The 21,789-nt window shown below is 38.9% G+C and overlaps 6 protein-coding genes across 6 annotated transcripts; 2 read left to right on the plus strand and 4 right to left on the minus strand.

Annotated features, from left to right (window-relative positions):
* Nucleotides 1-2,622: 2,622 nt before the first annotated feature.
* Nucleotides 2,623-2,850, minus strand: MONOS_16377 (uncharacterized protein; the record flags this gene model as incomplete). Its single annotated transcript, XM_067869287.1, has 1 exon — nucleotides 2,623-2,850. One exon carries the CDS (start codon nucleotides 2,848-2,850, stop codon nucleotides 2,623-2,625), a length of 228 nt encoding a protein of 75 aa, XP_067726250.1.
* Nucleotides 2,851-3,508: 658 nt separating this feature from the next.
* On the minus strand, nucleotides 3,509-3,915 carry MONOS_16378 (uncharacterized protein; the record flags this gene model as incomplete). Its single annotated transcript, XM_067869288.1, has 3 exons — nucleotides 3,509-3,612; nucleotides 3,691-3,829; nucleotides 3,910-3,915. 3 exons carry the CDS (start codon nucleotides 3,913-3,915, stop codon nucleotides 3,509-3,511), a joined length of 249 nt encoding a protein of 82 aa, XP_067726251.1.
* Nucleotides 3,916-8,133: 4,218 nt separating this feature from the next.
* Nucleotides 8,134-13,722, plus strand: MONOS_16206 (uncharacterized protein; the record flags this gene model as incomplete). The annotated part of the gene is made up of 1 exon (XM_067869122.1): nucleotides 8,134-13,722. One exon carries the CDS (start codon nucleotides 8,134-8,136, stop codon nucleotides 13,645-13,647), a length of 5,514 nt encoding a protein of 1,837 aa, XP_067726252.1. The 3' UTR covers nucleotides 13,648-13,722.
* Nucleotides 13,723-19,225: 5,503 nt separating this feature from the next.
* On the minus strand, nucleotides 19,226-19,609 carry MONOS_15466 (uncharacterized protein; the record flags this gene model as incomplete). Its single annotated transcript, XM_067868343.1, has 1 exon — nucleotides 19,226-19,609. One exon carries the CDS (start codon nucleotides 19,607-19,609, stop codon nucleotides 19,226-19,228), a length of 384 nt encoding a protein of 127 aa, XP_067726253.1.
* A 177-nt stretch (nucleotides 19,610-19,786) lies between these two features.
* On the minus strand, nucleotides 19,787-20,137 carry MONOS_15467 (uncharacterized protein; the record flags this gene model as incomplete). The annotated part of the gene is made up of 1 exon (XM_067868344.1): nucleotides 19,787-20,137. The coding sequence occupies one exon, from the start codon at nucleotides 20,135-20,137 to the stop codon at nucleotides 19,787-19,789; it is 351 nt and encodes a 116-aa protein (XP_067726254.1).
* A 1,378-nt stretch (nucleotides 20,138-21,515) lies between these two features.
* On the plus strand, nucleotides 21,516-21,713 carry MONOS_15468 (uncharacterized protein; the record flags this gene model as incomplete). The annotated part of the gene is made up of 1 exon (XM_067868345.1): nucleotides 21,516-21,713. One exon carries the CDS (start codon nucleotides 21,516-21,518, stop codon nucleotides 21,711-21,713), a length of 198 nt encoding a protein of 65 aa, XP_067726255.1.
* Nucleotides 21,714-21,789: the final 76 nt, after the last annotated feature.

Raw genomic sequence — 21,789 nt, forward strand, 5'->3', positions numbered from 1 at the left:
GTTGGAAAATGCCATTTTGTTGCTGAAGCACATTGGATATCGTAAAGCGCAAAAAAATATAAGGGATCCGGACTTTTTAAGATCTTTGCTGGATGCAAGATTAGAGAAGATGATTTTTGAAGAAGATAAGAAGAAAAAAGAAGAAAAGAACGAAAAGCTTCAAACGTATCTTTGCGAATGCTATCTTTTTCTCAGCTTCTTTGTTTCGCCTAAATTGTTTTCAATGTGTGTGCCGTATCTTCTGAAAGTTGCGTTGAACAAGGAGGAAAACAAAGAAGCTCAAAAAGTAGTTGAAATGGCTTTGTTAACCTTGAGCAATTTTGGGGAATATGTCAGAACATTTTTAATTTCATTATTTATTTCATTTTTTATTTCATTTTTTAATAGCTTTCTGTCAATTTTTTTGAAAATGAAAGGATACAAAAACTTTTCATGGATGAAATCAAAGATATTATCCTGTATTATCAAGACCATCACAATCTGACACGACTCGCTTATCAGTCTGTTTTGGAGTGTTTGCTGGACAGATTTGAGGAAGATGAAAGTTTGGAAGAAGTGGTTGTGAATGAAGTGCATTTTGGGAGAGAGGCAGCAAAAGAGGTTGGAGAATTATGGAAGTGCATGGATTGGAAGAAAAAGGAAGAGGAAAGAGGAAAAGGAAGGGAAGAAGAGATAATTTTGATGAGATGGCTCAAAACATTGAATATATATTTTTGCAATTGCCGATTGATGAATGAAGAGTGCATTGAGCTTATCCGTTGCATTGTTCAGCTATTTCGTGCAGCAAAGGACAATTGCGAAGGAATTAGATACTGGTGCGATTATTTGTTTGAAACAACAGCGGGGAAAAAAGCAGTTGAAATCAAAAACTTGTTGAAAGGCAGAGCTGTTGGGCTCTTTTTGGAGGAAATCCAGCAGACAAAATTGGATAACATAATGATACCGCATGGCTTGGTGTATTTTATGAATGTTTCAAATCGATTGAAAGAAGAAAAGGATGATATAATTGAAAAAGCGAAAAGAAAGGCAGCAAAAAGAATAATTTTTTGAAAAGATGGAGGAAGAAGGATATGAAGATGTCATTATCAGCTTTCATAAAATGTTGAATTTTCTGAAAGATCAACATTGTGGTTTTGGCTACATATCGTTGAATATTTCTGATTATTTTGTGACTGTTTAAGGAAAAGAAATGCTTTGAATTTTGCGAAATGGAATTTCATTTTTTCTTTTTTCATCATCTCACAAAATCGAAAACAAACAATCATTTGCATCTTTCTTTTGCAATTACTTTTTTTATCTCACTTCATTTTGATGAAATGAAGAAACAAAAAGATCTTGAATAAAAAAAAGAGGGATAAATTTTTTGATATTATTCGTTTTCTTCTTCTTTTCTTTTAATGATCTGTCGGGCAAAAATAAATAAATAAATAAATAAAATTTGTCATCCATCGTCTCCAATAACTTCTCTTCTCTCCTCTTTTGAACAATCTTTTGTTCTTTTTCCTTTCTTCCCTTGTTTTCCCAAATGTCAAATGATTTCTGAGAAACGAAGAAGAGAAGTCAAAACCCTGTTGATGAGAAAGCGTATTTATGAGATAAATATGATTGAAAAGATGAAGATGCTTTCTTTTCTCAATTGGAGAGTTGATTGCTGCTTCTCTGCCACAAAAGCTCTCTTTCTCTTTCTGTTTCCCGTTCCAATGTGCCTCATCAAAAAGTCACATCGAAAAAACATGCTCACAGCCAGTCTTGAATGAGCACGAGAAATAAAAGCAAAAATGACATGAAGAAGATGAAAATATCACATTTTGAAGATTTGCTGAAAATATTCTGTAAAAAAAACAAAAATATCATCATTTTCACCCACTTCATCATTCTTCTTCAGCTGTTCAGCTTCTTCAGATCACACAAATTCGTCTGTGGCATTTGCAGATCAATCGCTCTGTTCCATTCAAAAGATGAAGACACAACAACTTCTGATTGCAATTTCTGTTCTTCTCTTGAAGATGGTGGAGTTGTGAGTGAAGGATGAATGAAACAGCAAAAATGATTGGATTTCCAATGAGATGGCAGATGTGCTGCGAAGTGACTGAAACATGTTGCATTTTCTGAGGAAGAAGATGACTTCACTGCGAAGAAGAAGGAAAATGCAGAATCGACTTTTCTGCTGAGCGATTTGTGGAATGCCCAAAAACAACTGAAAATAAAACGAGCTGAAGTGAATAAGATGTTGTGAGTGACGATGAAAGATTTATTGTTGAAGAAGAAGAAGAAGAAGAAACGAAAGGCTTGGAAGAAGTTATTCTCATAATTCTCTTTTGAAGAGGAAGAAGAAGAAGAAGAAGAAGAATTTTTGGCTGATTGAAAAAGTTGATTTTTTTGTTTGTTTCGTTGATTTTTTTGCTGCTTTGGCGAAAAGGAAGAGAAAGCAGATTATTGAGAAGAAGAGGAAGAGGAACCAAAACCCATTGATCCATTTAAACTTCCTCCAAATTCACTCGCCAGCTCTTCCCCTGACAATCCTCAGCTTTTCTGATGTTCTTCTCTCTTCTCTCAAGTCCTTCTTCTTCTCCTTCTTCTTCTTCTCTTTCTTCTCATTCTATTTTCTTCTTTTTCTGTTTCTCATCTGACTCCTCCTTCATCTTTTATTTCTTCTTCAAATTCATCAAACTCTTCCTTATCTTCATCTCTTTCTATTTTCATCTCTTTCTTCTTCACATTCATCTTCATCCTTTGAAGCATCTTTTGTGCAAGTTCATTATCTTCTTCTGCTTTCTCTTCGATTTCCTCTTCTTCTTCTTCTGCTGCTGCTGCTTCTGCTTCTGCTTCTTCTTCTCCTTCTGTTTTCATTCGTGTCTCTGTTTCTTCATGTTGATTGACTTCAGAATATGGCACTTTCTTTTCTTTTCTTCATAAATTCAATCTTTCATTCCGCATTTGGTTATCTTCCTCTTCTCTTCTCTTTCTATTTTCTTCTCTTTCTTCTTTTTCTTCTTCCTTTTAACATTTTCTGTCTTTGTTCACATTTTTCCTGCAAACATTTCTTATTTCTTGTCATTTTCATTTGACATGTCTGTTTTCAACTGAGTTGCGGAATTTCTATTTGGAGCAAAAAACAGCCCTGAACAGGGGGATTTGTTTTGGATGATTATTTTTGTTAATTATTTGAAGAAGAAAAAGAAGAAGAAGAAGTTTTGAGAAGAGAAAGTTGATGAGGAAGAAGAGGAAGAGGAATAGAAGAGGAAGAAGAAGAAAATGATGATGATGAAATACTTTCACTGTGAAGAAAACCTCTTTCATATTTGCAAATATGTTTATGGGTGAATATAAATCCATTTCTCTTCTCTTCTCTTCCAAAAGCAATGTTGAAGAACAATGATCCAATATAGTTCGAAAGAATTGTTTCGGCTGCACCTGCTGCTTTCCTTTGCATTCACAATCATCAATGTTGTTGTGAGTTCTCCTCTAAAATAGTATTCCAATTATAAAAAAATAGCTTTCAACTTTATTATGTCTCTCTGTGTGTAATTCCCCCTTTTCTCTTTCTCCAGAAAAAGAATATTTCAGCAAATTGAAATCCATGAGATTTTGTCTCGTATAACTTTAATTGCCCTATCATATGAAAAAAAAGTAAATAAACAAATTCATTTTTCATGAAAAGATTCGAATAAAACAGAGTTTGTCGCATACCAGTCGCAATTTCATTCATTCCCTGCAACTCCTTTGCCTCAACAAAAAATATCCATTCGCAATCATTCATCCATTCGGTCTCTTTCCCTTGAACTGAAATTCCATATCTTTCTGCAAGATAAGCGCTCAAAAACACAATCTAAATGCTCATATAACCTTGTTTCATGCATCCTATTCCTTTTGCGAAAAGTGTCCATTTCTGCCAATCGAGGCAAAAACAATCATTTCTTTCAAAACATCAAAAATCTCTCCAAATAAAAATATCACAAAAATTCCACCAAAAGACATACATTTATATGTGGTGCAGAATCACAAAACTTCCATCGCTCATACCTCTTCCATTCATCTGTGAAACCAATCTTCACATCATTCATTTTTTTCCCTGATGCCATTTCTCATGAAAATACTGCTAAAATTATATGCTCTAAATCATATTATATTCCATCTCAGAGGCATATATCGCTGGACGGAGAGTGACGGCTGAAATATCAGAACATCAACAAGAATGGATGAATCATTCTCTATTATTCATTGGATCAAGAAATTGAAAATGAAAAACAACAAATGAAAATACATATTTCAATATAATAATACAATATTCAACAAAAGATAAATGTTTTTTATTATTGGAGTGCCCATATTTGTCTGCAATAGAAAAAAGAAAAGAAAGCAGTTGGACAGGCATGGTATTGGTGCTGTCGGGAATATTTTATTTTGTGTGGACAATTTGTGTTGAATGCGTGTGCAATGATGCTACAAGAGATGGAACAAGACTTACTGAAAATTCATTGAATGGAAGAGAATTGGATTATCCTGAAGGCACATGGCGAGAGACGATTCAAAATAGCAAATATAGAGATGATAATTTATTTGATACATATATTGATGGAAAAAAATGTGGAGTGAGAGAAACCTGGAAAGAAGAGAGAATGATGAAGAAATTCACAAAACAATGGAATGAAGGAAGAAGAAGGATCGAGAAAGTTCAAAAATCAGGTTTTTGTGATGAGTGGAAAATATGGGGAAAGGAGGGTGTGTGTGGTGGGAGTGGGGTTGAGGGATGTCTTATCCTGGTCAATTCATCAATGAAACTGAATTTGTTAAGGTTGAGGGAAATGGGTGGGGAGAGCGTGCTCAGGGCATCGGATGAAAGTTTTGTTGAGTTGAGTGGATGTGTGATTGGAGTTGAGAGAGAGATGCCCCCCTTTGATTTTTGTGGGAGCTGTGGATTGTTCACCAACATTTCCCTCAGATCGTCTTCAACTTCAACCTTAACCTCGACTGAACAGATATTTCCACCACTTTTCTCTTCAAAGGCAGTGGAAGGAGAGATTTCAGAAAATTGTTTTGTTTCTATTTGTTCTTCCCATTTTTCATCTTTTTGCATCTCATCTGCCCCATTTCTTTCATCACCTTCCATTCCTCTTATTTCACTCTCCCATCTGTTATTTTTCAACATCTCAACAGCAAATGATGCATGTTCATCTTCGTCCACTACGTCAACCCAAACCTCATGTTTGATGAGCAGCTGCTCATTCTCATCAGTTTGCGATGCATATGATGGCGGGATTATTCCCTCCCTCAACAACCCCTTGACTTCTTTGACAGCCTCAAACACCTCGTTTGTTGGGTGTTGTCGGACAAAAAATGTTGTATGTGAAGGAACATCAGATGGAAAGTTGACTCCAGGGAGACAAAATGAAACATTCAATGAAGCAAATTCATTTACATGGTGTGAATGGGATGGATCGAAAACAACAGGAGAAAGCGACTCGTATAATGATGGAACATCGAGCGGAGGGGCAATTTGCATGTATAATCTGGGAAATGGAATACTTTCAGTTTCTCATTGCACTTTCAAAGATTGCTTTGCATTCAGCAGAGGTGGAGGATTCATGTGTTATGGGATTGATTCTGTATATATCGAAAATAATTTGTTCAATGTCTGCACTGCACAAAATCAATATGGAGGAGCATTGTACATTTGCGCAATAAAGTTATGTGCTCGTATATGTGGATGCGACTTCCATGATTGCAAGGCATACAGTGGCGGAGGAGGTTTGTTTCTTCAATCTTTTAATGTCTCAGGAACTGGATGCGTTGGATAAGAAGAAGAAGGAGATGAGAATGCATATGTGCGATTGTTGTTTCTTTTCATGCTCAGTCTCAAATACTGGTGGTGGAGGCATGTGCTGTGCAACTATTTCCACGTATCAATTCAAAATGAGGAGCGTTCAATTTATCTCATGTTCTGTCTATTCATATGGAGGAGGATTATATTTTTATCCAAATCGAGCAACAGCACCAAATGACAAAATCTATTGTTGTTTCCTGTTCTTCCATGAATGCTATTGCAGAAATGCTTCTGCTCCATTCGGTCATAATGTTGAATATGCAGATGATTTTAACATATATTTGAATAATGGAAATCCATTTTATGAATGTTACACAACGAATTCAGATGATCAGAGAATGTGCTATTCCTATAATTATTCAAATGGAAACACTTGGTTGCATCAGCACACAGAAAAGAAAGATTGGCTGAAAGACAAAATTATATATGTTTCAGTGAATGGGAGTGATGCAACTGAATTGTGTGGTGCAAATGAATCAAATCCGTGTCTGACAGTGAAGAAGGGATTTGAGATGTGTGAAATACAAATTAGCTTGACAATCACGCTGATGGGCGGGAATCACACAAGCGAGACAGCAACAGTTGAGATTGGGACAAAGAAGATTTCAGTCATTGGGAAAGGGAGGACGGAGAGTTCGATTGGAACAGGAGCACTTTTACCAACTGGAGCGCTGTTCAGTGTTTCAACAGGTCATCTTGGTTTGTTGCACATGAAAGTTGACTGTAACTCAATAGCAGATTCTTCTTCTCCGAATGTGGCTGTGGTATCTGATGGAGGTGGGTCACTTTCATTGGAGGATGTTGTGATCACAACGAGTAATGTTGGAGAATATGTGATATCATCATCAGTGTTTGTGGTGGCGCTGTCACAGCTGTCGATGGTTGGTGTGGAGATCAAAGATATGAATGTCTCAGAATCATTGTTCTCAGAATCTGTTTTATCTTTTTCTTCTTCATCCTCCTCATCTGCCCTGTTATTGACAGTAACTGCTTCTGGAAAGAGCATGATGGCAAACTTGTCTGTGATGAATGTGAAGTTGACTGAAGGAGATGGGGTGGTTGTGGCAAAGAGTGTGAAGGAAGGGGAGGCATTTGTTATTCAGAATGTGACAATTGAGGATTGTGAGTGTGAGAATGGCAGTGGTGGAGGGATCAAGGTTGAGATGGAAACAGATACAAGCAAGCTTCAGGTTGAAGCATCAACAACAATGAACAGATGCACAAGTGGAGAATATGGAGGAGGGATGATGCTGCATCTGGCTGATAACTCGGTTGACTTCTCGATTGTGTCAGTTGACTTCTCAGGGTGTTCTGCTTCATTGGGTGGGAATTATGTGTTTGTGAATGGGAGCAATTCAGCGAGCTGGGGAATAACAAGAGAAAAGCTGAATGTTCAACATGATGAATCAAAATACAATGAGGTGGTGGGATATGATCGGAGTGACACAACAATGGGGCTGTTCCCACTGAATGTGTTTCTGGACAGATATCCAGATGCAGCACATGTGGGGAAGGGGAAGGATGGGCTGGGGGGATACGACTCGTGGTTCTGTGGGTTTGACTATTATCCGTGTGCCACCATCACGCATGCAGCGCAGGTGAGATATCCAGACACAAACAAGAAGATGGAATTGGATTCAGGATTTGAGTTTGCTGAAGAGGTTGGAATGACAGACTCCTTTGAATGGGAGATTTCATGTGCCACAAAAGGGATGGAAGTTGGGGTGAAAGCGCCAGAGAATTTTGAGTCATCTTGTCTGATTGAGGTTCAGAGCAAATGTTCAATAAGAAACATCAAGTTTTGTGTTCCATCTGTTCTGTCTGGTGCGTCATCATCATCTCTGATTTCATCCAATTCAACACTCTTCACACTCACTGACTGTTCTGTTGTTTGTTCGTCTGAGAATTCCATTGGATATTGTTTTGTGAATGTGGTTGGGGAAAAAATGAAAGTGGAGGGATTGGTGATCACAGAGACATTGAGATTTGGAGAACATTCAGTGATTGAGTTTGGCGAAGGGGTGGAATCAGTTATGTTTTGTGGATGTGAGGTGAACAACATTGAGAAGAGAAGTGGAGATGGAGGATGGATGAATGGAATTGTTGGGGCAGAGAGAGATGAGGGGAAGAATGGGATAATTGTGATTGACTCGTGTGTTGTGAAGGGGTGCAGGTGTGTTGGTGGAAGAGGAGGAGGGATGAGTGTTGTTGTGAATGGGAGTTGTGTGATTGATGGGTGCGAGGCGAAGGGTTCAGGGGAGAGTTCAGAAGGGAGAAGTGAAGGGAGAGGGGGGGGGATGATGATTGTGATGGAGAGCAGGGATGGCTCAATGAAAATGGAATCTGGAAGAGAGGGATTGTTTGTGTTTGGAGAGGATAACAAAGCTCAATATGGGAAGGATGTGTTTGTTGAATGTGGTGGAGGAGTGTTGTTGGAGTGGAAAGTGAATGGAAGTTCATTATCATTTTTTGACTCAAGTGTGATTCCAACAGATGTTGTGAAGTTGTGTGGGAGTGAGGATGGGAGAGAAGGGGAAGTGATTCCGCTGTTTGTGTATTTGTGTTCAATTGGCTCGAAGCTGAGAGTTGATGGGAGAGGAGAGAGGGCGCTGGATCAGAGCCATTGTGGGTTTGAGGAGTTTGGGTGTTTGACGATTGATTATTGTGTTGGGAAGAGGGCGAGCAGCAATGTGAATGAAATTGAAGTTATCTCAGAATCATGGATAAAGAATGAGATGAAAGTGGTTTCATTTGATTTGAGTGTTTCAGGGAAAGAAGAGGGGATGAGGGTGGTTGTGAGAGATGAAGGATCGATTAATCAAAATAACCTTATTGAGTGCGCAAAATCATTTGAGATGAGATATTTGTCATTTGTGCTGAATGAAGATATGAATGGGAAGAGATGTGGATTTATCCACTCCTCCTCATCATCATCAACCATCACAATGACCAGCTGTTCAGTCACATTTGGAAATGATGAAGTGATTGGATTCAATGTGATTTGTGTTGAGGGAGGAGGGCTGACTGTGAATGGATTTGTGATGGAAGGGGGAGTGAGAATGAGTGGGAAATCACCAATTGTTGTTTCGAATGGAGCTCAATTGGAGATTGTGAACAGCCGAATGAGTGGAGTGGAAGTTGTTGGTGGGAGTGAAGGAGGAGGAGGAGGAGGATGTTTGAATGTAGAAATGAGTGTGAATGGGAATGTGAATATTGAAGGATGCAATTTGTCATCAGTGTGTTCAGGGGGGAGTGGGATGAAAGGGGGAGGGATGAAGATATCAGTGGGGAAGGGAGGGAGTTTGGAGATGAAAGGAGTGAAATTATCGGGATGTGTTGTGCCAACAAGTGAGATTGTGAGCGGAGGGAGAGGAATGGGAGGAGGGATGTTTGTGAAGCTGGCAGATGAGATGGGAACATTTGTGATGGAAGGGATGGGATTTGAGGGATGTGATGGGTGGAAAGGGAAGAATGTGTTTGTGTCAGGATGGGATCTGAGAGAGATTGTGAATGAGGAGCACCTGAAATGGGAGATAAAGGAAGAGGAGTTGGGGTCATTGGATGAATTGTGTGGATGGGAGAGGAAGACGACAGGAGAGGAGGGGTTTGTGATTCCACTGGTTGTGTATTTGTGGAGGAATAGGAGTGGGGATGGGTTTGTTTCAGTTGAGAAAGGAGGAGACTTCAGTGGGTGTGGGTATTCCGAGGCACCATGCTCATCGATTGACCACCTGATGTCACTTCGATATCCAACACTTGGAGAAGGGGAAACACATATTTCCATTGTGGGATCAGGGTTGCTGAGTCATTCCATTTCATTTTCTTCTTCATTTTCATCTTCAATTTCTTCATCAATATCAGAGTCACAAAAAGTTGTGATTGAAGGGACAAAGAAAGGGACAGGAGTGACGATCAGTGATGAAGATGAGAATGATTTGTCTGATGATGGTTCAATGATCTCCTCGAATGTGAGTCTGTCATTTGTGAATGTGTCATTCACAAAACCAACTGTCACAACCCATCATTCAGTGTTGATTGAATCCTCTGGAACAAACACATTATTGTCAGTGTCAGATTGTTCATTTGGCCCAGGGAGAGGGGTGGCAGAGAGTTTTGGATATTGTGTGATGAGAGTGAATGGGGGGAGTGTTGTGATTGAGAGGAGTTCGTTGAGTTTGATTTCAGAGTTGAAAGGGTTCATCACTTTCATCCCAAGTGCAGGTGAGGTGACTGTTCAGAATGTGAACATTTCATTTGCTGGTGTGATAGAAAGGAGCCTGATTTCGATGATGGAAGAGGAAAACCAGATGAATGGAGAAAAGAAGGTGTTTTCAAATGGGAACAGACCAGTTCTGAGGGTTGTTGGGTGTTCATTTGCGAACATCACGAATGAAGGGATTGGAGAGAGTGTTGTTGATGTGGGATCATTTGAAGATGGAGTGGAGTGTGTGGTGGATGAGTGTTCGATGTCGAGTTGCAAGAGTGGTTTGAGTGATGAAGGAGGGGGGATGAGAGTGGTGCTGAAGAGTGGGGAGTCGGTGTTGAAAGTGAATGGTAGCTCATTTTCGATGTGCAAGTGCTCGAGTGAGACAGGGTGTGGAGGGGGGCTGTTTATTGATGGGTCAGACCCACATGCGAATTATGGAAATGAGAGTCAGATTCCGCCTCTGAATTTCAAGATTGTGAATATCCTGTTTGTGATGAATGAGGCACATGTGGGGAAAGACGTGTTTGTCAGATGCCACTCGATTGAGCACCAGATCAACGAAACACTGTTTGCGCTGAACTACAACCAGGAGTCACTGAACTCGAACAACTCGATCTGTGGGAGGGATGGTTGGAGCGAGGGAGATGTTGATCTGATTCCGCTGATCACATTCTATTATTCAGCACAGGTGTTTGTGAGTGGGAGAGGGAGTGATGGGAGGGGGTGTGGGGCACAGAGCAATCCGTGTGCAAGCATCGACTGTGGGGTTGAGCACATTCAGGAAGGGGTGATGAATGGGATTCTGATTGATGGGGAAGGGTTTGTGAGGAAGGAGTGTGTGATTGGAGATCTGGTTGTGAATTCATTGAAAAAGACACAGGCGACAGTGAAACTGAACTCCAAGATTGAGAAATTAGCTGAGAAGGATTGTGTGATGGAGTTTGTGAATGAATGTTCAGTGGAGAGGTGCTCATTCCAGTTTGAAAATGGATTTGAATCAACTCACAATTGTCTCATGAAAGTGAAGAATGGTTCAATGGAGATGAGAAATTGTGAATTCTTCTCTTCTCCAACAACAACAGTTGAGTTCATGAAGCTGAACAGTTCAATTGTGAGTGTGGAAAGTGGAGAGCTGAAGATATCAGAAACAACATTCAGGGATATTCATTCAACAAGATCAATTCTTTCATTTTGTGAAGAATCAGATGTGACAATTGATGAAACAGGAATATCGAATATAGAATGTGAGGGAGATGTTGTGAGTGTTGGAGGGAAAGCGAAGGTGGAAATGAAAGAGATGGGAGTAGAGAATGTGACTCTGTTGTTGGAGGGGTGTGTGATTGGGATGGAAGATGCTGAGCAAGAGGTGAGTGTGCTGAACAGCTCATTTGGAAGATGTGTGAATTCGGTGAACAAGGGAAGCATGATGCAGATCAGGAATTCCAAGAATGTGAGGGTTGAGATATGTGTGTTTGATGGAGAAAAAGAAATCGAGGTTATCAATGAAGAAAACAAGATAAAAGAGGGATTATGCAAATGGAATGGATCATTGGTTGATGTTGAGAAGAGCAGAGTGGAGATGAGGGAAATAACGATTATGAAGAGCAAGGGAGGTGGGTTGTGGGTGAGTGGAGGGAGTATGAAGATTGAAAATGGAAAGTTTGAGAACAACAACCCATCGATTGAGGGATATCCATCAGCCAGAAGGAATGCGATTTGTGAAGGGAACGGGGAGTTGAATGTTGTGAGTGTGAAAGGGGGAGATGGGTTGAAAGATAACTCATCATTGTGGATATTGGATGAGGGATGCGAGTTGGGAGGGATAGCTTCGGAAAGAGGATCATCATTTTTCATCCCCATTTTGGAAGTGAAGAACACAACACAGCCAAATGGGGATGTGGAGTTGATGATTGTGGGAAAGCTGCTTTTGCCATGTGATTTGTCAGTGAAGATGAGCATGAAAAATGGGGATGAAGAGGAGATTGTGAGAAAGGGGATTGAAGAAGAAGGGTTTGTGTCAGAGAATGAGATTCACACGTTTGTTTCATGTTCAGAACTGGAGAAAGTGAGAGAAGAGACAGAAGTGAGTGTGTGGATTGTGTTTGTGAAAACAGGTTCCCTTTCATCAACAGAGCGGTTTATTGTGAAGAACAGGAGTGAAAGCGTTGGAAAAGGAGATGAAAGGATTGTTGAAGGAGGGAAAGAAGGGAAATCATCATGGGCTGTTTTTTGTCTGATATTTGTTGTTTTGTTTTTGATCGTTCTGATTGTATCTGTTATTGTTACAATTCGTTGGAGAAAGGCAAAGAATGAAGCAAAAGACTTGAGAGAGATTGTGAATGACACAGTTAGGAAGGATCCGAAGGCATTTGAGATGGTGACGATGGAGATGTCTCCTGAGGAGCAGTGGAGGAGGGCAGAGAGGGAAGCAGAAAAGAAGAATGAAGAGAGGATAAAGAAGAGGGTGTATGAGAAAAGCTTGGGACATTCAGAGTCATCAGAACATCTTCTTTCTGAGAGTGGATCGACTGAATACATCCTTGGAAGAGATTCAGACAAGATCCCTGATTGGGCATTGGAAAAGGAGGAGGAGGAAGAGATAAGGAAGAGAACACCTTCTCCTTCTATTTCATCCACAGACACATCAGATTCAGATTCAACATTTGTTCGATCGGAGAGTCTGTGTCCAACCACCTCTTCGATGTCGAATCTGGTGGATGCAATGGCCTGCTCATCTCCTCATGAGAAATTGATTGTGGATCTGAGGGATTCACTGTTCATGTTGTTGCATGGGCTGAACAAGACAAAGGAGATGGCAATTGGCACTCTTCAGGAGAGGGAGCAGACAGCTGCACAGATCCTGTTCTGGGTGGCTAATCTGGCACTCCATTCGTTTGATGAAATGGAAAATGGATTATCTTCTCTTTCCACTCTGAGCCCTCACATTGTGCTGTTCTCAGAACATATGGTCATCTGCATCGTCATGCATTCTGATTTATTGTCAGATGATGATTCGGACTCATCATCCATCTCATCATCGACTGTTGTGACATCTGCCAGTGATGATAGTGACTCCCTTCCTTCATCAGCATTTGAGGATGAAGATAGCTTCAAAAAAGAGTGTTTGAGGTGGAAGGCGCCAGAGCTGCTGATGAACAAGAAGATGGGAGCAACAAAAGAATCAGTTGTGTTTTCGATTGGGATGATGCTGTGGGAGTGTCTGACACTGGATATCCCGTTTGGAGAGTATCCAGCAGAGGTGGCGGGAGATAAGATCTTGAATGGGGAGAGGCCAGACGTGACAGCTCTTGTTGAAGAAAGTGGGTTTGGAGAGCTTGTGGAGAGCTGCTGGAAATCGCAACGCTCGATTCGCATTTCTTTGGATGATCTGAAAAGAGAACTGTTTCGGCACTTTCCAGCTGGAACAATGATTCTGACAATGTCAGATGCGATTGAGGATGAGGATGGCACAGAAGAGGAAAAGAGCAAAACAGAAGATGAAACACGGTTAATATCTGGATCACAAGAGAAACTTTCAGTGAATCCACCAAAAAGAGAGAGGAAAACAAGAAATGTTGATGAGAAAGAAATGGTGAAGGGGATAATAATTGTGTGAGAAGGGTTTTGTTGAGAAGATATTTCTGGGTGCGAAAGAAACATTTTCACCGTTTTCAAAGAAAAGATGGCAAATGTTTTGGAGTTCTTGTGCAACATGTGAAGGTTTCATTTTCTGGATAATGAGACACATTTGAAAGAGAAGAGATGATGATGATATTGAGATATTTGGGAAAACATTTCTCTTGTGGAATGTTAAGATTTATCTTCATTTCTTTGAATTCAGTTTTCTGATTTAATATTCATTTAGAAACTCATTTGTGTGTTTGTGTATGTATTCAAAAGGATTAAAAAATATCTTATAAAAAAATTCTTTCTTTAATATTTTATCTGATTGTTTCGTTTTTATGTATGTATTCAGAAAATCATAATTTTTGCAAAGCCTTTTGTTTATGTGTACGAATGAATGATTGTGATGACTTCTCTAAGAGCGGAATGTGTGATCTTTTCATAATATTGATAAAATAATCTTCAAAATTATTAAATCTTCATTGTGTTTTCACACACATTTTTCACAATCGTTTTTTCAGTTATATTTTTTTCATGTCATTTTCATGAAAACAAACACAACAATTAATTGAAATTCGACAAAACAATGAATTTCATTTCGCAGAAAAATGCCTGAATCATTCTTTTCTTTTTGTGAATCAACAGATATGAGAAAACAATCAAAACAATTTTTGAAACAGCGAAAGAGGAAGATAAGAAATGATGAAAACTTGACTCATATGATTATCTGGGCTCTTCAAATTCATTGAAACACAAATCATTGAGAGTCAAATGTGTTCTTTAAATGTCTCAAAAGTTATAAATGAATAGCAAGTTTATCTTTTATAACAAAAATAAAGGACACTCAAGACAATGATTATCTTTGCCACAACTGTCATAATATTTTTATTTATTTTTTTTCTATTTGATCAAAAACATGTTTGTATTTCCATGAACTTTCAAATCTGAAAATTTGGTGAATTGAAAACTGTCAATGCTCATCTCTTCCATATGTTTTTTTTAATCTCTGATTGTACAAAATATCGTCTATTTTTTTTTATTATAATCAAATCATTAATGGTTGTTTTTTCACTTTTCAAGAAATCATTGACACTCAATTATTCCATTATAAAAAAAATCAAAAATACAAAAAAAAAAAAAAGAAAGAAAGAAAAAGAAAAAGGAAAAGGAAAAGGAAAAAGAAAAAGAAAGAAAGAAAAGAAAAGAAAAAGAAAGAAAAGAAAAAGAAAAGAAAAGAAAAGAAAAGAAAAGAAAAGAAAAGAAAAGAAAAGAAAAGAAAAGAAAAGAAAAGAAAAGAAAAGAAAAGAAAAGAAAAGAAAAGAAAAGAAAAGAAAAAGAAAAGAAAAAAGAAAAAGAAAAAAGAAAAAGAAAAAGAAAAAGAAAAAGGATCAAATTTTTTGAAAAGATATCATGAAAAAAATGATTGATAATACAATTTGTTTGAAATCTTTTTTGGGGATTATGTGCAAATTGGATAAATGCGAATGGGTGATTCTTTTTGAAATCTTCATCTTTTCGGAGTGTGGATTAATCCAATATTGTTTCTCGCAAGTTTGTTATCTTTCTGAAATGTGTTTTTCTTTATGAATAGTCACAAATGTTTAATATCTTGGTGAAATAATAATGTTACATTCATGATCTGTTTTTACTTCAAATCCATCAAATTTCTCCATTAAGCACTAATTCCTGAATCAAATAGAATTTAATATTCTTATTTGCAAAATTATAGGGATGAAGAATCAATTGAAAAAAAATTTTCAAAAAAGGTTCAATAATATTAATAACAGGTATAACGCATTTACGTCAATTTAAAAAGAATCACTCTTCCACATAAAAAGGCCTCAAATATTTTGTTTTCTCACATAAATATATGCTTTCTTTGAAAAAATAAAGTTTTATATGAAAACCTGTGCAATATGAAATCAATAAATGGGTGATTATTTTAGAAATCGATTGTTTTTTTCGGAATAAGTGTAATTTTCTAATTCGCAGTTATTAAAAAAAGAAAGTGGAGAATCAATTCCTTCTCTTTTTGAGAGACGCCACAATCTATGGGTCAGTCGCCCATTTGTGTGTTTTGGTGAATTGGATAAAAAACCGCTTTGCGCTTACAAAACCAAAAAGCGCAAAGAGAAGGAACTACAAAAAACACGAACAGTTTTGAAAACAGAACTTCAAAGGGTGGGAGTGAAAACGGTGGTGGGCAAAGAGAAGGAATTGATTCTCCACTTTCTTTTTTAATTAAAGTGCATAAGCACCTTAATTATCAAGAAAGTGTTTCATCAATTCCTTCTCTTTTTGAGAGAATCAATTAGTCGGATGATGAAGCCATCATTACTACAACAGTGTGCGTCTTCTTTGCGTTGTTGCTCTCTTCCTCCTTTTTTGCTTGTGATCTTGTTCGAATAATGAATTGTTCTCCAAGTGACTTCCGTTCCTCCATCTCCTCATCAGGCTCATCCACTCTGGAAGGGAATTTAACAGTATCTTTAGCCTTTTCCTCACTCAAACATGGCTTCATCAGGCGCTTCTTGTCCCTCAGTACCATCCCAGATTCCATTGCTCGTCTATCATTATTGTTCCTCTGGTCTCTTTCTGGTCTGACACACCCCTTGCCACCATCCTCTGCTGACCGCTTGGTTGCTAACTCTTCACTGGGAGCATTCAAAGTTGAAGCAATCACTTTCCCCAATGTTGAAGCAAGATTGGCCTTCACATAATGCTTCACCAAAGTGTCTGTTCTAGGGGAAAGACAAGCAAACTTCGCAATCTGAGTTGGTGGAATTCCTGACATCGTTAGCGTTGAAAGCGTTGCAGCCTTTATTGAATAAGGAGTGAAATGGCCTGGAATTCCTGCTTCCTTCAACGTCTTTTTTGCCAATCGTCTAATACCTTCCACTGTTAGAGGATGAAAAGTTTCGGTATTTAAAAACAATTTATTTCCATCTGGTCTTCTCTTTTGTGTTTCTTCCCACAAAACCTGAATAGCCGAAGCTGGGCAAATTGACGGGTTTTCATTTAAAAAAGGAACGGCAATCTCTGTTCGATTAAGCGATGTTTTGAGCCTTGTGTCCAGGTATATTCCTTCCTGCTCGAATCTTGATCTTTCCATATCTACTCTTTCCAACTCTGTAAACCTGCACGCAGTGAATAACATGGTGAGCACAATGGCTTTCATTGTCAGATGTTTGAAACTCAAGCTTTGATTTTCTCCAAGATTAGAAAAGAATGTCAGAATGGTCTTCGGATTCCAAATTTCTTGGACCTTCTTTTTTCTTGACCTCTCTGTTCTTCTAAACCCTTAAAACAATATTTTTATTATCGGAATATCCCCTAAATTTGTGTTGTAAACCAAGCTTGTGAAAAATGAAACTGCTGAGCGGATGAGTTGCAAACATGACAGCCTCATTCCATTGTCTCTAAGGGTAATAAATATACTGGAACATCGAGCTGCCCACTCGTGAATATCATCTGGAATTATGCCCATATCACTCTTTTCCCACTGTTCTCCAAAGTGTGCGAAGCCGAATAAATATCCATCCCACGTCGACTGAGCAATTCCCGATATGCACTCCTCTGCCAATGAAACTGGGAAAGATCTTTCTTCCAACGCCCCTCTCCACCAGCTCTCGCCTTTAACTCTGGTGGATTGATCAATATGACTCTTAACCGGCCTGGAGGAAGACATGCACCTGTGCTTGCCATTGATGGACCCTTTCTCAGTACTGTTCTCAGACTCTTCCATTCGAATGTCCGAAGAGGCGTCTTCTCCAACAGCACATCCCAGTTCTGCCCCTTCCAGTTCGGCAGGAGTAATACTACTGGTACTCTCTCCTTCTGTGCCTTCCGAATCGTCATTGGTATCAGGGGAACTGGGGGGTGTGCCAGAACGCACTCGTTCTTCCATGGATATGCTAGACCGTCTTCTCCCAATGGGCTTCCTATTCCGCACCAACGATCGACCTTGTGGTTGTGTTGAGCTGCAAAGGCGTCCAGCGTTGGAGTAACTTGAAGCACCTCCAGAATCTGAGAGAGATCTTCGTCCGTAATGCTGTAGTCTCCTGCTCTTTCCAGGCGGGACAAAGCATCGGCTCTTGTGTTCTGCTGTCAAGGAAGATGAACTGCTTTCAGGACTATTTTCAGTTTCTCCTTCAATGTCCATATCCTTTTGAGTGTCGGGTGAAGATTCCTTCCTGCATTCCATCTGTTCACGTTGAAGACGACTGCCGAATTGTCTGACCGAAGTTGCAACTGTGAAATCCGATTCTCTGCTAGGATTGGTGCAAAATGTGTTAGGGCAAGTTCTACTGCTTTTAATTCTCTGTAGTTGGATGATTGGTTTTTCACGGAGAATGGAAAACGACTGTGACAATCTAGTGACATTCTGTTTATTCTGAGGGTTGCTCCCCAGGAGCTTTCTGATGCATCGGTGGTTAGTACTGCTTCTGGAATAAACACTGGTGTTAGTCTGCGTCTGGGGTTCTTCTTCAATGTCCATCTCCATCTTCTTATTTGCTGGAGGATTGACGCATTCAGCCTCATCATTCCATCCCATCCGTTTGTTAAAACTCCTTTCTGCAGCAATTTGAAGATTGATTGGAGGTGTAAAGATGCGTCTGGCAGAACGAAGCGTGTAGAACTGAGCTTTCCCACGAATGATGCTAAGTCCCTCACTCTGATAGTCTTGGCTCTTAAACACCTTCTCTCCCACCTGTGACACAGCTCTCGCACTGTTTTTCTTCTTTCCTTCGTTAGACACACATCGAAGCTTGTTGTATTCCATTCGAATCCAAGGAAGCTGAACTGCGAACTCGGTATGAGGTTGCACTTCTTCTTGTTTATCAGCAGACCGAGGCTTTCCAAAAATACGATTATCTCCTGAATTATTTTCTTCAAGACTTCTTGATCTTGATGCAGAAAAAGAAGGTCGTCCAAATAGGCAATGACTCTGACATCCCATCTCCTTCTTATCTCCGCTGTCACCTTCCTCATAATATGCGTGAACAGACGCGGTGCATCCACAAAGCCGAAAGGCATGCCTTTGAAGGAGTAATCTCTTCCCATGAATCTGAAAGCAAGATAGGGCATTAGCTCCTTTGAGACTGGGATTAAGTAATAAGCTTGTTCCAAGTCTAGGGATACTGCGTAATATTTCCGTCTTATCAGCCGTTCCACTGTCTTTTCTCCATCGCACTTGTAATGTGTTCTCTTCACCGCTGCATTCAGTTTCCGACAATCGAGAATCTGTCTCCAGCTGCCTGACTTCTTTTGAATAAGAAATACATTGTTTCTGTATTTCACATCCTTCTGCTCCATCGGGATAACGACTCCTGTTCGTATTTGTTCTTCTGATATTTTCTTGAATTTCTTGATCTTTTGTTGGTTGAGAAGCAACGCTCCGTCTCTGAACTGCACTTGGCTGAGAGCTTTCCTGGACTGCTTGCTCTTCCACATGGCCTGCACTCCATTGCTTATCAATTTCTCTCCTCCGATTCGCTTCTATGCCGAGATAAACAATGCTGTTCTTCCTCCTATCTGCCTCCTCTGCTCTGTCTCCTTGTGAACTGGCTCTAAAATTGTTGACGCCCCCCTGGTCTCCTGCTCCAACTGCTCTGGTTCCTCCTTCTTCCGAATTGCTGTCTTCTTGCGAGCGCTGAGGACCGGGGGTATCTCCGAAAAAACCGTGTATTTGTGTGAGAAATGGGATAACTATATCTTCTTTGAAGTGTTCCTGGTTGTTCTCTAACAGGAGCCTGAACACGTGTAATAGGAAGTACTGGTCTCTGGAAGCCTCTCTCTAGCTTGGCTTCCTGCCTTGTTTCTTTGAGAATCAGTTCCTGTCTCTCTGTGAGAATTCCTGTAGAAGCGTCTGTGCTCATCGCTGTGGCAGCCCTGAAACCAAACCTGCCTTGAATTCGAACCGTTCGTGCCTCTTGAAGAGCCCTGGTAATCATTATCAAGATGTCAGCTAGCCTTTGTTTTGCACCTTCACTTGAAGTCGGTATCTCGGCTAAACCTATGAGCGCAGCTTTAATCCCCTGGAAAAGAAAAATCTCCACCTTGTAACCCGCCTGATCTAATGCGTCGTTAATCCAGTTTTCTGTTCTCTTGGCAGTGGGCGGTTCAAGAGATTACAACAGGCTAAAATCCTGTGTTGCATTCTCCTCAACAACATCTTGGACAGATATAGTGGAAATCCTTAGATCAAAAATTGAAATATTCGGCGTTTGTCCGAAAATGTCCTCAAACTCCTGACAAATAAGTTGGGATATGTCTAACACATCATCATTCTCCTTTCTGTCAGCTGAAGGGGTCAACTCCTGTGCTAAACCTTCCGATGAAGAAGGTGAAAAAATTGAAGAGGAAGAAAAGATGTTAGGTTGTGACAAGGTCCCTGGTTGGCTTTGCGCCCCACTGTGCTGCATTGCAGAATCAGCCGACGGCGTAAGTCCAACAATCGGAGGGAATTGCGAAGCAGACATCATTGATCAAATGTGGCGACTGACCCATAGATTGTGGCGTCTCTCAAAAAGAGAAGGAATTGATGAAACACTTTCTTGATAATTAAGGTGCTTATGCACTTTAATTGCTAAAGAATTCTGAAAAAAAGTGTCACACACTTTCAATTAATTGTCCATCAGATTCATGTTGTCATTGAAAAACAGAAAAGCACATTGAAGATTTCAATATTAACATTTGATTGATTTCTTGGGATTTGTGACAAATTATTGATTCGAATATTTTGATAGAAAAAATATAAAATCAAAAAGAATCACCCAATTAATGTCATATTCACCATTTACCATTCAAATTTGGTAAACTTATTATTCGAAATTGGTTAACTTCTGATTCAAAATTATTATAATTGGGTGATTTTTTTTGATATCATAAAAAAAGATCAAAAATCGAAAATATAAAATCTATTGTGGTATTTAGTGATCAAAAAGTTTTTTAGATCTATTTCAAGTATTTAGCTTTTATTTCTGTAATATATGTATGTTTCATTATTATATTCTAAAAAACATACTTTTTTGATGTTTTTGTGGAAAAGAATTTTTTTGATCAAGTTAAATAAAAATTAACCTAAAATAAATAAAGTTAAACCAACAAAACTCATCAAAAAGACAAAAAAATATTCTTAACTTGCTTTACAAAGCTAATAAAAGGGAAAAAATATTTAAATAACTTTAAAAGATGCAACAAATATGTGAATTTTTATTTTTCCGTTGATAATGCAATGTGCTTTCCATTTATCTTGATGAAATCTCATCATTAAGTTCCTGCTCCAGCAGTTCAGCCCAACAGACTTAGTAAATATCGTTTCAAAAAATGAAGGAGTTACAATAATTAATGATAACAACTTTCATAAGCTCTTCTTTTTCTCTTAATTCTTCATATTACATTCCCATTCAGCTTCTTTCTTATCCTCCATTCATTTTTCTTCAGTTTCTGCTCTCCTTCATCTTAATTCCTTATTTGAAAATGCAACTCATATGGTCTTCTTTTATCTCCAATGTTTTCCAAATGAATCTTTCATAACACTTCTTATAGCTTCTCAGACTTAAAAATAATTTGTTAATCTTTTTCTACGAATTCATTTCGTTCATTTTCTTTATCTTCTCTTCTCAGTCAGCTCCCTCTTCCTCAACCACACCTTCATCACCAGTGTCATCTTAAACAACCTCAGCATATTCTATCTCACCTCCCCCACAAACACCCTTTCACATAACTCCTTCAACAAGTCCAGTTGTTCCATGAGAAGTATCATCCTGACACACAGAAACCAGCAAACTCCCTCTGGAGATATGATTTCCTTGATGCAAAGATCAGCCGGTTCAGTATTATTGAAGAGGTGACCGAATGAAAAAGAAGAAAAAGAAGAAGAAGAAGAAGAAGAAGAAGAAGAAGAAGAAGAAGAAGAAGATGTTGAAGAAGAAGAAGATGATGATGATGGAGAAGAGGAAGAAGGAGAAGACAATGGAGAAAGATTTGAATGTTTTTCTGATGATGATGATTCTGTTGAAGAAGAAGAAAAAGAATTTGAAGAAGAAGAATTAGAAAAAAGAGAAGAAGGAATTTTATAAGTTTCAATGTCTTCTTCTTCTCTTTCTTTTCCTTTTCCTTCTCTTTCTCT

The sequence above is a fragment of the Monocercomonoides exilis genome (assembly GCF_001643675.1).
Source record: "Monocercomonoides exilis strain PA203 chromosome Unknown scaffold26-1319188, whole genome shotgun sequence".
In the NCBI taxonomy this organism is placed as follows: Eukaryota; Preaxostyla; order Oxymonadida; family Polymastigidae; genus Monocercomonoides; species Monocercomonoides exilis.